At 38.9% G+C, this 16,364-nt stretch overlaps 1 protein-coding gene across 1 annotated transcript in view; it reads left to right on the top strand.

Moving 5' to 3' along the window:
* Nucleotides 1-15,303, top strand: part of NWD2 (NACHT and WD repeat domain containing 2) — a 51,668-nt gene extending 36,365 nt beyond the window's left edge. The window contains exons 4-7 of the mRNA XM_066548516.1: nt 4,962-5,165; nt 7,131-7,275; nt 7,575-8,164; nt 9,662-15,303. Of these exons, the coding sequence (XP_066404613.1) occupies nt 4,962-5,165; nt 7,131-7,275; nt 7,575-8,164; nt 9,662-13,594 (4,872 nt within the window). The 3' untranslated portion in view covers nt 13,595-15,303. The remainder of the gene's footprint in view (nt 1-4,961; nt 5,166-7,130; nt 7,276-7,574; nt 8,165-9,661) is intronic.
* The last annotated feature ends 1,061 nt before the right edge of the window (nt 15,304-16,364 follow it).

Here is a 16,364-nt window from a genome sequence, read left to right as displayed (position 1 = left end):
TTCCTCCTTCAGTAGTGAGCAGTTTCTGTAAGAAGGACAAAGCTGAGAATTAGGAAAAAACAGCTTCCACTATGTGGTTATGACTAACCATTGCAGACCTGTCCCAGCTCTGAGTCCCGGCCTAGCCGTAATTCCCTGCGCTTAATTCCTGTGCCGCATGGGGACAGTAATACTTGTAATTTCTCATGGATCTTGCTAAACCAAATTGGTTAAGGAGTGCTTAGCCCTGTACACAAGGAAGTATATTAAGTTTAAAAATTAGCTGTGGTTAGATTTGATTCCTTCAAAGATAATTTCTTGAATGCTTATGCTTCAAAAAGCTGGCAATCCAGGACTGCTATGAGAAGAGACAGAGAGGCCATAGGTATGCACTTCAGTGTCACATCTTCACAAACACCAAGACAAAGGACTGGTTCCAAGTAATTCAGCAAAAGGTCATTGGATCAGATCTCTGTTGGCGAAATGGCAAAAAAAAGTGTTGCTCTTAAGCTGTCAAGTACCTGAAACCACTCCATAAAACATTACAAATCTGACTTCTCAAATGGCTTCATTTGCAGATGTCAATATATAATTTCATTAAAAAAAGATTAATTAAACCAATCAGTAATTAATATAATTTGCTGTTATTTGACAGCTGTTTTTTATTAAAATTACCACCAAATATCTTAGCTGTAACTAACTATATCTAAAATTTCAGCTTGTTCTTCTTTAAGATAATGTATGGCATCAGAATTCATTAATATTTTGGTGATGATGTCTGAACTAATCATACGACACGCCATGTGAATCCCTCATACCTCAAGATCAAATCTAAATCTTCTTTGTGTCCTCCTTTTGGTCATTATTGTGACTGCACCTATAATTTCAATCTCCTTCCACACCAAGAATATTAGAATGAAAAATACTTCCCACTGTACAGACAGTAGTTTTTTAACCTTCATTTAATAGTGATTTCAGCCTCAACAAAGCACTCCTGATGGGAACAACAGTGGATGCAGCTCTGAGCAGCCTTGTCTGTTGGAAGGTGTCCCTGCCCAAGGCTGCAGACTTGGCAGTAGATCATCTTTGAGGTCCCTCCCAACCTAACCCACTCTGTGATTCTGTGAAATCTAACAAGGCTGCTGCTGAGGCTGCTCTGTACTAATTCTGGAAAGTTTTGTTAGACACAAATGGTTGCTGAGGGTTTTATACATTTGTCAGCCTGGTCGTTTTATACAGTTCAATCACCTTCAATCTCATGAGTTTTAATTTGTCGTTTTACTATTAGAGGAAAATGACTCATCAGGTGGGAGATTTTGGTTCACGAGCCTGCATATAAAACTGTCTATTGATAGTGAACACAGTGTAAACATTATAGTTCCCTTTAAAAATAATTCCCTATAATATTCATCAAAAGGCTGCAATGTTATCATAAATTGAAGTTTTGGGTTCTTACTGTTGAGTACTATAATATATTTCAAAAGGATCTGAAATAGTGGTAATTCTTGTTTACAGACTAAGTATGAAGCAACATGAAGATTGTGAGAAATTCTGTTTACTTTCAATCCCATTGCTTAATTTTTCTTCATTTTTCTAAGAAGAAATCTATATTTACCTGAATGTATAGGGAAATGGAGATGGGGCAGATATTTCCAGAGGCTGCTGCAAGCCTCTGACACAGATGCAGTTCAGACACTGAAGCTCCTGAAGGAAAAGTGAAGTTCAGAGCTTCTCATTGAGGCCTCTAAGGTTGGAGTGGCTTTGTAGATTACATTGATACAGATAGATAGGAATTTAACCAGAATGACACCAAAAGAGTGAAGGGAAGGAGGTACTTCCAAGCCTCTCCTCTAACATGGGAAGATGCAGTTTTCATAGCCTGTGCCTGCAAACGCACCCATCCTAAGGCTGTCATGCAGCCTTAGAAACAAATAGTGGATAAAAATTCCAGCAAATACATATAGTCTGTTTATAGCCCTTAGTATTTTTTTTAATTTACTAGGGCCACTGCTGATGGAAAACATGCAGTGCATCTAGAGAAGGGGCATTTGGGTGAAGTAACTGTTCCCCAGGAACCTGGTATGTTTATTTGGTGTAACCCAGCATTTGAGCATTAGTTTCTCAGTAGAAAACAGCTGCACTTGCTCAGCATGCCTCCTGCTCCCAGCCTGGGCTGTGATACCACAGTCCTTCAGAAAACCAGTGCTAGTCACTTCTGTACTCTCCAGTAAAAAAAGGGGTTTGTTTCAATGCCTCCATTAAAGGACCAGTAAAACTGGGCTGAGGCTGGTTGAGGCTGGTCTGAAGTTATCAGAAAACAAAGGAGTGACTCCATTAAGAGTTTTCTACCTCATAAAATTTTCTACCAGAATACTATTCAAATGATTACACTGACTCAGGTATTAATACCAGAACTTCAGGTAACTTCTGTGGAACACAGCTGCAGTGCAGTGCCTGGGATGACCCTGCTCTAAATGATACACCTGCTCAGCACTGTATTTAGTTTGCTGGGTTTGCTGGATCATGTCAAAGTTCTTTTTTATTGTGTTTTGCTCAAGTAGTCAGGAGGATAATCCCTAATACAAGATTATTTACATAATGTCTTTTGCAATGACAGATGAGAGGTATAAAAAAAGTCTTGTCTTTTCATTTTAAAGTAAAACCAGTCATTATTTAACTATAGTACAGTGAAGAGAGAACAGCATAACCTGTACCAGAGAAGCAGAAAAGTACACAGAATAATTCCAAAACAAATTTAGTTGATTAAATGCAGTGCATTAAAATCAGACATAATAATGTTGACATTTTAGTATTGTTAATGAAGGGTCCAGTTATTGATCTTTGCTGAGGGAACTGTCTATTGAATCCACTAGACTTATATTTAGAAAAAGTGGGGACTAATGAATTCTAAGTAATAATTTCTAAACAAGGTAAAAGCTCCTCTGAGAGAAATTTATGAGATTTCTATGTCAACCTGAATGTGAAGAGGCTTTCCAATTCACCATGATATAAGTTATTAACCTCACTTGAATGAAGAAGGAAAATAATACTATATTTTGTTTAACCTCTGCAGCTTCAGAGTTCCAAAATTACAGGGCTCTATGAATAGATCAGAACAGTAAAAGCTTTGAAATTTTCCCCATCTATCTCATTATTTGAAGCAGCCTAGCCCTCTCTGAAGGGAGCTACTAGCTGGAATGATCAAAATGATCAAAAATAAATTTAGATTATAGAAATACTGGATCATTTTATTTCATTAAATTAATTATTATATAGTTCTAGTTGCTGAACACATTTATTCTGTTCTCATGACTCCTTGATGTGTGCCCTGAATGGAGCTATGGTGGGGTCTGAATGGCAGCCAGGCAAACTCATCTTTCCCCTAAAGCTCTCTACTGGAGAAGCTTCTTTAAGGACTTGGATGCTGTGACTTGTCAGAAACTGGATCCTGGACTGTATGAACTATCACAATTCCTACATTCCTTTGCTCCTCCTGAGCAGTGGGCAGACACTGACTTGTTCCTGTCCACCAGCTGTTTGCCAGTGCTCCTCTGTGGAGGGTGCCAAGTGCTTGCCATCAGAGCCAGCATGGTAGTTCACGAGTTCTCCCTAGTCTGCTCCAGGCAGAACTCAGCCAGGTCGGTTTGCACAATGTCAGGTGTGGTCTGAGCTGACTGGTTTTCCCTGGAAGGATTAGGAAGTGTTGGTGCACTGCTCTGATGTCTGCTCTGGGGCTGCAGCATCTGCCATGGTGAGCCACTGGAGTGCTGTGTGCCAGCATAGCTGGGCTCAGCAAAGTGTCCTGCTGCTTCCTGCTTTTATAATCAGTGAAGCAGACTTCATCATCATCAGTTATTGATTTTCAGGGTGTTCTTCTGCTGGAAGAGTTTAAAACAGCTTCTCATTATGACAAGTGGTTTAAAAATAATGAATATTTAGATATTATTTACAAACATGCTCACTTACATTTTTAGGGCACTACTATATTTGCATTAGCATTACTTTACCAAGAGATCTTTCTGATTCAAATCAGGATTATGATACTGTTGGTTCCTCTCCACATTAAGTACTCCTTCTCATTAACACGAGATCTTTGACGAATAAATTTAAAATGAGGAAAGAATTTTTTAAAATCACATTTTAAATTAAGCAAGAATTCTCACTGACTTCTGTGGACCAAGTCTTTAAGGCAGAATTGATCTAACGGTCACAAGTTTGAAAAAATTGTCAAAAGATTGCACTAATTTCCTATAATACTATTGTTTATGAAGTTGTAGGACATTACAATCATATTTTCACAAAATGTTTGAAGACAGTAAACTACAGAAATAAATTTATTTTAAAAGAGTATATTTAGAGCACCACAACCAGTATTTTAATCCTCATTTTTTAAGGAAAATGTCTCCTGTGCCCCAGTTTAAGGACTGACTTCCACAAACCTTGGGTTTGATCAATTTCTACTCAGTATTTGCTTCTTCCTTGCCCCACTGTTCATTCAGTGGACAGTTACTGGGGCAAAGACAACAAGAATAGAGGACAGCAAAGCAGCTTGTGGTTCTGCAACACTGATCCTTGCTGGTATAAGCCACAGTGTCAATTTGCTTTTACATGTGAGGATAATCTCAACCTGTGACTAATGGAACTCAATACTACATGAGTCAATACTGTGCTAAGTATATTGGGTATTTTTTAATTATTTCTTTTTAATGCCTTCTTTTTAGTACTAAAAATACTAGTAGTATTTTTATACTACTGAGTACCATGAGAGACAATGCATCTACTTGAAATTTTTGAAGTTATCATAGTAAAATATAGCTCAGTACAGTACCCTTAACAGTAATTCCTGTCACACAGTATCTGTTTCCCTTCCTAGTAATTTCAAAGTCATTACCAGACTTACTTTTAGGAAATTCAGATCCTGAGGATGCTTTTTGCATAATGAAAAAGAAAAATTTAATTCCTGCTTTTCTGTAACTACATAGGGCCTATTGGGAGAGAAGTATGGGAACATCCGAATACCAGGGGAAGTTGAGTCAGCAGAATTTGAAATGATCCTGGATGCTGCTGTAGAGGCCAAGCTAGAGACAAGGATTTTAGAAGAGTGGTACTGCAGGGATGAGAACGCTGTGCCACCAGCATATTACCTCAGACCAAAATCAGAAATGCTGAAGAACTACCAGAATACGGTAAGTCACAGTCTCCTGCTCACGAAATTTTTCTCAATCCTTTACAGTGACAGGCAGTCTCCAAGGCCAGGCACTTGCTGTTGTCTTTGAATTAGGTCCTACAGCCCTGTCCACACCTGAACAACTGCTGCTGTAGTGCTCCTTTCCTGTACACGGGGAAAGAGCAGCTGCAAAACACCCAGGAGCACAACTCCTGCATTGATGTGCTCTCTAGATAAAGCAAGTGAACTTGGGTCATCTGTGCCCTGTCAGGGCTGGTGGGACAGTTGTACAGATGTCCCTTCCCTGATGTTGTAACATGGAGAACTCAGGTTCTTCTGCCTTTTACTGTGCATATGCTAGATTTCAATGAGCAGGACTTGCAGAGGAAATACACATTTTCCCTTCTATCCCCATAGAAGAAAACCTGTCAAACAAGTGCTTAGCACTGCCCCGAGTCAGGTATTGTGGAAGGGGCTAACAGCGGGCCTGTTAGCTAAAGGAGCGAGAAGAAGCTGAGAAGTAAGAAGAAGCTGATAAGGAGCTCTCTCTAAGGCTGTAACCAAGGAGACTGAGAGAAGAAAGATAAGAGAACCTTGCAGCTGGATGAAGTATTTGTAGAAAATTAGTTGAAGTCACTATAACTTTTCACCAATAGTATTATGTTGACTTATTGTGGCCAATAGTTAGGGTAGAAGAAGCATAAACAATTGGAAAGTGTATAAAAGTCAGCCATGCTCAATAATAAAGAGTTGCCAACTGAGACTGCTTGTGGTCTCTGCTTTGTGTCGTGACCGCCTTGACAGTGACAAGGTATCATACTTTTAACTTATTAACTGTATTATAACATAAGATTTTTTCCAACACTGTTAATTATAATTTTTAAAGCAGGCATTTGTCTTTAATTGATGATAAAAACTGTATCTATTGCTCAGGGCTCAGTTCTACCCTCCTACACATCCAGTATATACCTAAGGACATATTTTAGTGTACAAAAACTGAAGTCCTTGAAAGAGTTTTCACTTCATTTTGAGTGTATATTATATTATTGGGGGCTTTTGTTCTTAAATCTTTGTACTTTTCCTGAAGCTACCGACTAACATAGGACTAAATAAAAAGATGTTCATAACTTAAATGACTTAATATTCATAACTTAAAAAGGATGTTCACAATTTAAAGCTATAATGTAGATGTAACATAACTTAAAGATGTATCACAGAGTTGCATCTCATAAACTTATAGAAAGTAATAAAAAGATACTCAGCTCTGTCAAGAAAGAGTTGCTAGGGAATTTATCCTGGAGCTTCCACGAAATCCTGGAGACTCCAAGAAAACTGGAGACCCCTGAAATATTTCACCAGCAGTAAATGAAACTTAGCTGCTTTAGAGAAAGCACCAGCATGGCATTTGCAAGATACCATCTGAAAGGATTAGTGAATTTATATTAGAGTTCCTCTCTGATGACAGTTAAGATTAGTGTTACTATAGCAATGAATGTGAGTGATCATAATGTCACAGGTAATCCTGTATTTTTAAAATATGGTAGGTAATAGAAGGCACTTAATTATAGGTTCCAGGAACCCCATTTTCAGTTTTGAGATCCAAGTTTGAATTTTTATCATTATTACATCTCATTAAAGGAGCAATAATTTTAGTAGTATTGCTGCTGCTTTATTATTATTTCAGGCTTAGTTCTCAAAACCCTCTTTCTATAAAGGTGTTATTGGCCCTATTCTTGAAAAATATTGCATTAGCTGCCTATACTAGGGATTTAGAAAATACTCAAAGGAGCTAACTCTTAGAATTCTAAAATGGAATGCAATATGAATATCTGCAGTATGAAATGTTTATCTTTTATTGATTTTTGTTAGTATATGTGTTTCTCTGTTACAATGTTATTTTTGGCCTTGAATATTAGAGTTCTACTTTCTGAAGTTGTACATGTATGTATTACACCTACTTTTTAACAATGGATATTTTTAAAAGATGGAATCTTCTTCAAATTCTATGAATGAGAACAAATGGCAAGATATATCAGAAGAGATTAAGAAGATTTTTAAGACTGCTGTGAAATTGCTGTATGAGAAAGGAAAAATGAAACACAGCCAGGCAAAGAGATATCTTTCCTCTGGTAAGGTCCACACTAACAATTTCTATGTATTCATTTATTGTCTGCTCTGTCAACCTTTCCACAAACATGAAAATATATTTCTGTTGGCATTTCTCATATAATTAAAGGGGGGGAAAAGGTTTGTTGTGCTTGCTTGAGACTAAAACCCATACAAAAGCACTCAGCAAATTCTCTGTGTTTGTTTTTTCTGTTTTTACAGAGAACAAATGCAATCGAGTCTGCCTGTTGGGGGTGGGGCATGTTCTTGAACTGTTTATAAAGAAAACTTGACAGAGACTGTGTTCTCTTTTTATCCACAGCTATTGAAGATGAACTTGATTTTGCCTTGGGTAAACAAACACCAGCTTTCCTAAAGAAGTGTGTTTGCTACATCCGGAAAATTGCCAACATTGAGCGTTTTGTTAAAATTCCAGAGATGGGAAAATACATGGATGTGGTCCATAAAGCTGGGAAGTTCCTACGAGATCCTGAAGCCCATGAGAAACTGATCAAGCTCAGGGATGAATTCATTCCTACCATTGTCGCATCGTCCAATCTGAGAGTGTACACCTCTGTCACCCACTGTGACATGAAACTGGGTTACTCCCAAGAAGTGGAGAGCCATTACATTGAAGGACTTGGCAAACAGTTCTATGAAGACATGATTGACATAATCCAAGCTACAGTGCAGCAGAATTTTGACACAGAGACAGACGTGCTGTACGATGAAGTTCTTCAACACTCATCGCTGTGTAAAACGTACTCCACTTTTTATGAATATAGATGTGAGGCATTAAACATCGTTCACAAATATGTTTTACCAAGAAAAATAGGACACATTAACCCTCTTATCATATATGGAGGACCATGCACAGGAAAGACTCTTCTGTTAGCTGAAGCAGCGAAGAAGGTAAATAAATATCTTACATCCTAAGGTCATGTTGAGAGCACTACTATGTGTAAAGGCCATTTAATTTAATTCTTTCTTTTTTCAACAGATCTATCAGCCCTCAATACAGAAAATAAAAATAATAACATGTATATTTGCCACATTATTGTACACATGTGCAGAAAAATATTACTTTTCAATGATAACCTATCTGTATCATGTGCTTAGCCAAAACAAATATAGTTTATTAAAGCTCTTAGAAATCTAATCTAATATTCTGAATTAACATAATTTAGAATGATCTCTTTCCTTCTTGTTCCTCTGAGGCCCTGTGAATCCACAACCATCTAAACATCTTATTCTGGTTTTAGTCTTAAACACAAATGCAGTACATCTTTCCAAGTCATACCATCTCATGTTCTCATAAGAAACTATTCCAGAATTATTCTAATACACTGGCTACAAATCGACATGCAATAAGCTGCAAAAATACCCATACTTACTTATCTGGAATATGCTGTTTAAGTCATTGAGCTGAGTACTACAGGGAAATGAATGAAACACTTTGTGCAAGGCAGGACAAGATGCAGAACAAGACAAAGCTGGCATCACCAGACCTAATTCTGCAGATGACAGTCACAACTGCGTGATCCGCCAGGGTGGTCAGAGAATTTAGCATAGTGAGCTGGGAAAAAGCCATATCAGCCAGAAGGAAATGAAGAAAGGAACAATACTGTTTAAAATCCCTGTCTCTACTTCCTGTGGAGTCACATTAGCTGCACACATGAAACTGGGAGTTGCAACTCAAGATCTCATTTCATATCTGAGTACATAAGTCAGCCTAGAGAGTCTGGTACTGCTTTTCTTTTAAAATAGTGTAAAATACATAAAGTGAGGTGGAGAGATGTAGAACTGAGTGTGTTAGCCTGCACAGACTGGGAAGATTTAAAGAAGTTACATTCCTCACTAGCTTGGAGTGCTCTAACCAAGAAAACTTTAGGAGACAGACACTTTTTCTTTTTTGTGGCAGTGTTTTAGAGTAAAAGTCACAGGTACACCAGGGCAAAGTAGTTCTATGGGCCAGGGATCTGTACTCTGATCCGTGTCCTCTAGAGACATGTCTTTTTACTCAGTCAGAATCAATGCTAAACAGGTTTAGGTGGTAGGCTGGTGTGGCAGACCAAGGATGACATTGTGTAGTGTCTAAGGAAGTCTATTTACAAGAGACTCTATCTACACACTTTCAGAGGTGAGACACAGATTTTGTGAAGAGTACCCCAGGATTTATGGAACACATTCTAGTCATGTCCCCTTTGATGTAAGCCTTTTTGTGCTAAACACAGATGATACATGATTTGAATTTTATTCAGTGCACCCGCCTTGAACTCTGCCAGTGAGAGCATTTCTATTCAACCAGTAATATTTTTAAATGTTTATTCATATGTAGACTATTACTATTAATAAACTGTGTTACTGTGCTTCATTGAGATATAAACTAAATTATGGTCTATATTCTAGGCCTATTCCTGGTTGCAAGAAGAGATGGGACCAGATTCTGACCCCGTGGTAGTTATAAGATTTTTGGGCTCTACTGAAACAAGTACAGATCTGAAGAATATACTTCAAAGCATTTGTGAACAACTAGCAGTCAACTATCGCTGCCTCGTACAAAGTTACCCAAAAAAGATTCATGACCTTCGGGACTTGTTCATAAATCTCTTGAATGAGTCTTCATTTCACAGGCCACTGGTGATTATATTTGATGCTTTAGAACAGCTAACAGATAGTGATGATGGTAGAAAGCTCTGGTGGCTTCCCATTCACCTTCCACGTTCAGTACGGATAATTTTGTCAACACTGCCAAACAAGCATGGGATCCTGCAAAAACTGAGGTGCCTTATTCATGAAGAAAGCAACTACATTGAGTTGACTGCAAGGGACAGAAAGATGTGCAGTCAAGTACTGAAACATCAGCTGCTGCGAGTTAAAAGGAAAGTAACATCAGGGCAACAAATCTATGTCAATGAGGCATTCTCCAAGTGCACACTGCCTATGTTTGTGAACTTAACCTTCAGAGAGGTCAGGCACTGGAGATCTCACAAGGATGTGGATGAGTCCTCCCTCTGTGTTACTGTCCATGAAAGCATAGAGCAGTTGTTTTGGTCGCTGGAAAACAAGTGTGGGTCAAGACTATTGTCAAGAGCACTTGGCTACATCACTATGTCCAAATCTGGCCTGAGTGAAATGGAACTGGAGGATATTTTAGCCCTTGACAACAGTGTTATGTGTGAACTGAATGAGAGAGTCAGAGAGAGTAACCCATTGAGAATTCCATATATATACATTGCAAGACTTAAGGAGGGCTTACAGGGGTATTTAATAGAGCGACAGGTGAAAAATGTAACACTGCTTCTTTGGGCAAATAGGCACTTGCAACTAATTGCCCAGAAATTGTACCTGCACAATGAAGAAGACTTGCGTGAAATGCACACAGTCATGGCAGAGTATTTCCTTGGTGTTTGGTCAGGTGGACGAAGAAAACCTTTTTACAGCAATGACCAGTATCTGAGTGGTTGTCCTGACCACGCCAGTAGAGGCCTGAACGAGGATGAAAAGCACTGCGTGGATCAGGCGGCTTTTGACCGGCAGGCTCCAGATCAGCCTTGGGTCTTTCAGTGTAACCCATTGGAACCTGATATCTTTTTTATTAATCACAGAAAAATGACAGAGCTTATTCATCACTTAACAAGATGTGGAAGAACTGATGACCTTCTGTACGGAGTGATCATGAACTTCAGCTGGCTGTACACCATGATTAGAATAGGGCAGTTTGATAAAGCACTTTCTGACATAGAGCTAGCTTACACTTACTCTCAAGAAAAGGAGCTGAAATTTCTGGCCAGTACCCTCCGCAGTATAAAGTTCAAAGTAGTAAAATACCCAGGTTCACTCTCGGCTGAATTGCAGCAGAGACTTCTCCCAGTAGTAAGTTCATTGCCCAAACTCAGACATCTCCTCCTAGAATGTGACAAGGATGGACCCAAGTACTGCTCTATCGTCCCTTTGCATTCCTCCATGGATGTGACTTACAGCCCCGAGCGCCTGCCGCTGTCATCCAGCTGCATGCATGTCACTGAGATTCTGCCTACATTTAATCCCAGCACAATTATTGCTGCATTAGAAAATGGCTCCATTAGCACTTGGGATGTAGAAACCCGCCAGTTACTTAGGCAAATTACAACAGCTCCATCTGTTATCTTAGGGATGAAGCTTTCTAGTGATGAAAAGTATCTTGTAGTAGCTACAACAAACAACACTCTGTTGGTATATGATAACATAAATTCCTGTCTTCTTTCTGAGGTGGAAATTAAGGGGTCAAAACACTGTGGAATTGCAGGGGACTCCAGTTTTATAAATGGATTTACATTATCGGTCAACCATGCACTTGCTTGGCTGGAGGCCAGTAAAGATGTTACTGTAATAGATCTGCTTTACGGTTGGCCTCTCTATCACTTCCACTGCTGGTACGAAGTGACCTGTGTGCAGTGCTCTCCAGATGGAGTTTATGCATTCTGCGGGCAGTATTTGAACACCGCAACCATTTTCCACTTGGGCAGTGGAGAGAAGCTGACCACTGTGACCTCTGAATTTTCAAGTGGATTTGTGAAATTCCTTCTCATTTTAGACACAGCCCAAGAAATGGTGATGGTGGACAGTGAGGGTAGCCTCTCGGTTTGGAATACAGAGGAAATTGCAAAACCCCAGCTTACAGATGACTTTGACTGCAGAAGAGAAGACAGTGAAGTTGTCAGCATAGAGCTTTCTGAAGACCAAAGTGCAATTTTAATTTGTAAGGCTCTCAGCATTGAACTTCTTGACACGCGTGTGTGGAAGGTGGCTGAAAAGTTTAGAGCTAAACACAACGAGCGCTTTATATCTGCCGTGTTGTCCAAAAATGGCAACTGTATAATTGCTTCAATGGAAAATACCTCAGCCATTTTTGTTTGGAGAAGAGATACTGGACAGTGTATGGCAAGCTTACAGGAAATCTCAGGAACTATAGTCAGGCTAATTAAATCAAATCATCATAACATGCTGCTATCCTTATCCACCAGTGGTGTCCTTTCTATCTGGGATATAGACATCATAACTGCTATGTCCAATATTGACAAATCTGGCAAACCCATCCAAAGACTGGTGTTGCCAGCCAGAGGTGAATTAATATACACGTTGGATGGATCAGATTCTGTCCATAAGTGGAACTTCAGCACTGGATTTATTGAAGCTGTGTTCAAGCATGAAGGTATTGTTGAAAACTGTGTGCTGACGTCTTCTGGAGAGATAATGGTTACATCAGATGACAAATGCAGCCAGTATGTATGGCACACGGTCAGTGGTGAAAATATCTTTCGCATTAATGGACAAAAAATCTCAGAGCTAATGATTACTCATAATGATCAGTTTGTAGTCTCTCTCTGTGAGCAAAATGCATCCAGAGTTTGGCGACTGGCTACAGGACATAGGGTTTGCAATATTTTAGTTGCCTTACAGAATGCATTTATTACAACTGCAAATACATTTGTGGTTGGAATGGCAAAGAACAAAGTTTTGGCAGTTAGTCTCTGGACAGGCAGTATAACAAAGAAGTTTTGCTGTGATGATGGTGCAAGCATTGTGGATATTAAGTTGATACCAGACTGCCCAGATATTATAGTATTTATAACATCTACTGAAAGTGTGAACATCTGGAGCCTAACAGAGGAAGTCATCTGCAGACGTGTACAATTGCCTACCAATTTCTTAAAAAAATTGGAAGACTTTGAAATATCTCCAAACGGGAAGCTAGGAATTATAACCCGTGGTGATGAGAACATCAATGTGCTTGATCTACACAGCGGAAAACTCCGCGTGGTTCACGCTCCAGGTGTCATCTGGCGGCAGAGGCTGTCTCGTGACGGCCGCTACCTGGTGTACATTTGTTGTCGTGGGGAAGAAGATGATGACAATGGTGCAGTCTCTAGTTTAATTGTAATGAGGCTAGCAGATGGCAAAAACATCGGTGCCTGCTCTCTTTATAAAACTCCCACTTTTCTTGCACTCTCACAGAGACATTTAAACATTATTATTGGATTTGATGATGGAAGTATAGGTACTTACACTGTAGTGGATCGAGTTGATGCTGCACTGAAAATCAAAATTGCTACTTCAAACAGCCGTCAGATTTTCAACAACGCAACACAAGTGATTAGGCCAAAGTGTCACAATTATAGTTTCAAAGTGACTGCAGACTGCATTTGGAGGGAATCAACAGAAGTATTTGCAAGGGATAGCCCCATTACAGTTACAGAGGCTGAGGTGGGTGAAGCAACACCAACCAAAAGACACAGCTACTGCTATGAGAAAGTGTGCTCAGCCATAGATTGCAGACACAGTTTTGCATCTGACAACTGAGCAACCATCTGGGCAAGCTTATCTGAGTAGTACACGTGCTTAGGTATGTCTTCTGAATTCATGTAAAAATCAGTGTGTTTCTTGGAAGACAGATAGAAACAGCAGAGGGCAGACCAGCTGTTTTTTCCTGTCTTACATTTCTGTAAACATAAGAGCAAACATAAAGCAAATGGGCTGCAGGGTTTTTTTTTAATTTCGGAATACAAGGTTTAGTCCAGAATTTCACCAGGGCCTTGATTAAAAATTTCTAGCAATACTATCAAAATTGTTATGCTATTACAGAAGTTAGGTGATTCTATCTGTGGTTGACAGACTGTTTTAACTAGAGCCAAAACTCTAAGTGATTGGTGAGAAGTCAGACCACTATTTTATATTCCAAGTCACCTAGATGGGTCTATAGCTAACAGTCAACTTTATACCCACTTGCAAAAATGTGTTCTTCTGCTTGATGGTGCAATGACAAGATGTCACCTGCCAACCTGGAACACTTGATACATTCCATCATCATTTTAAAAATATCTACTTTTATTTTTCTTTTTAATTGGGTTTAATCTTTGGGCTGAAAGGAGTAAGTGCCAGTCAGCTGCTAACATGTCAGCACGTGAGGCAACAAGTATTTGTTCACCTCAATGAACAGAATGAGAGCTTTTTTTTAAAATTGCATGCAGGGATTTCAGGTTTCTGTATTGTGATAAAAATTATAAAAGTCTTGAATTCTAAAGGAAGTATAGGGATTGGGGTTTTATTTTTGGTTTGGGGAAATGTTTTGTCTTCATAGTGTGTATTAGTACAGATTGTAACGAAAACTTTTCAAAGAGAAGGAGCATTACTGATGAACACTTAAGGACATTAATTTCTTTATGTTAAAATATTGCTGTCCATTTTGTTGTAAGAAAGTCTAAAGTATCTCCTCTGTCTCCAAAGTAATCCTGGTAGTTTTCAGACATGCCATGTATTAGTCCTTATGACATTTGCCTTAGTATTGTTTCTCTTCTTTCCCATGATAAATACCGATCAAATGACCAAACACTCTGAGACTGTTTGTGTACCTGCTGAAATATTCCACTAAATGTAAAGGCTGTCAACAGGTCCCTTCTTAGTCCAGTTTGTAATGGATTTTTCTTACTCTCACATGCATACAACCTTCACTTTCTGCTTTAGAAACTACTCTGAGCCTTTTGTACAGTTTTACCAGTTTCAAGGCAGAAATTGTGAAATAATGAAAAATGCTGTAAAAAAATTTACATTTTCCTAAGTAAATATACTGGACAAGATCTGAAAGCGTAAGAAAATTTTCCCCTACTTACATATCTTAAAGATGGCATACCCATGGAAATATTTTCAAATTATTTAAACAGAATAATCTTATTTTTAAAATCAGAATTCCATACTACAAATTTCCAAGAAATGAATGCTAAGCTAGAACTTAATGTAGTGTGTGAATGTTCAATGTACAAGCCAATATAGTATATTAAGTGACTTGAATGATTTTTCCTAACTGGTTTGCAACTAATAGATCATATTGAATGTTTTTATGTAAACTTTGTATTGTTGGGAGAACCTACCCAATCAGAGATTTATATTTTCATAAATGTCAAATTTAGTTAAATTTTGTTACAGAGTTGTTAAATTAGAAATCTATTGCAGTCTTCAAACAAATATACAGTCTTGTGTATGCATTGTTTGTACTAATAAACTGTGGAAGCAGACTTGTGTGTCCCTTAATTTTGTGGAAATTCCACTCTGACAGAGGGACATGTGGCCTTTGCAGCCTCCTTTGGCCTGTACATAAATAATTTTTAAGGACGGTATTGATAAGGAAAAATTCCAGTGTTTCTCCCATTGCAGCTAACTAAATCAAGCATTCAAAATACAATGAGATTTGCCAAAAAAACCCCACCCTTCTTAGACGATGTTTATGACTGGATTGCATACTGACAGTATGCAAATCAACAGACATGAAGGCTTTTGTGACCAAGCCAATAAAAAGCACAAAAAAAGGGACCTGAAACCCCACTCCAGTTCAGACCTGTGAAGCTATGGGAAGAGACACCACAGTTCCCAGGATCCTGTCCCAAAAGAGGCAGCTTCCACCTTCTTTCAAACACGGTGCATGACTTGTGCATTTTGGCCATGAACTCCCTGTCCATAACTCGTGTAATATTGGGAAGTTAGTTCTTTTATTATCTTGGAAGGGTAAAATGCATCCTCTGTCTGCCAGGAGAGTGGCTGATTTGGGGTTAGTAATGGAGTATAATGTAATCACAGAACCACAGAATATTCTGAGTTGGAAGGGACCCCCAGGGATCATCAAGTCCAACTCTTAGCCTTGCACAGGACACCCCCAAGAATCACACCTTGTGCCTAACCTATCTCATTCATTCAGCTTGCCAGCTTTCTGAATCAATTTCTCAGGGGTCAGACTCCTCATATTGAGCCTATACAGCAGACACAGGGTTCTGAGTGGCTCCAGGCTGCTGATACTTGCTACTGCAAGAGTGACTGCTCCACAGCCCTTCACAAATCTGTCCCCAAGTATGTGTATCAAGTGGTACTGAGACAAAGTACTTTCTCCAATAAGGAGCCATCCAAATACCAAGTGCTGTTCTACCCCTACATAGGAATAGTGCAATTTACTTTTTGTTAAGAAGCACTGTTTGCATCTCTAGAACAAAACTTTCATTTATCATTTAGATAAAGTGCATCTATAAACAAGCTCAGGTGGAGTCTGTATTTTCTGACACAGAAGATTCTAGGAATAGGCTGTAGC

The sequence above is a fragment of the Molothrus aeneus genome, chromosome 4 (genome assembly GCF_037042795.1).
Source record: "Molothrus aeneus isolate 106 chromosome 4, BPBGC_Maene_1.0, whole genome shotgun sequence".
In the NCBI taxonomy this organism is placed as follows: domain Eukaryota; kingdom Metazoa; phylum Chordata; class Aves; order Passeriformes; family Icteridae; genus Molothrus; species Molothrus aeneus.
The sequence above is the reverse complement of the archived record's forward strand: the minus strand, read 5'-3'. Positions and strand labels throughout refer to the sequence as shown.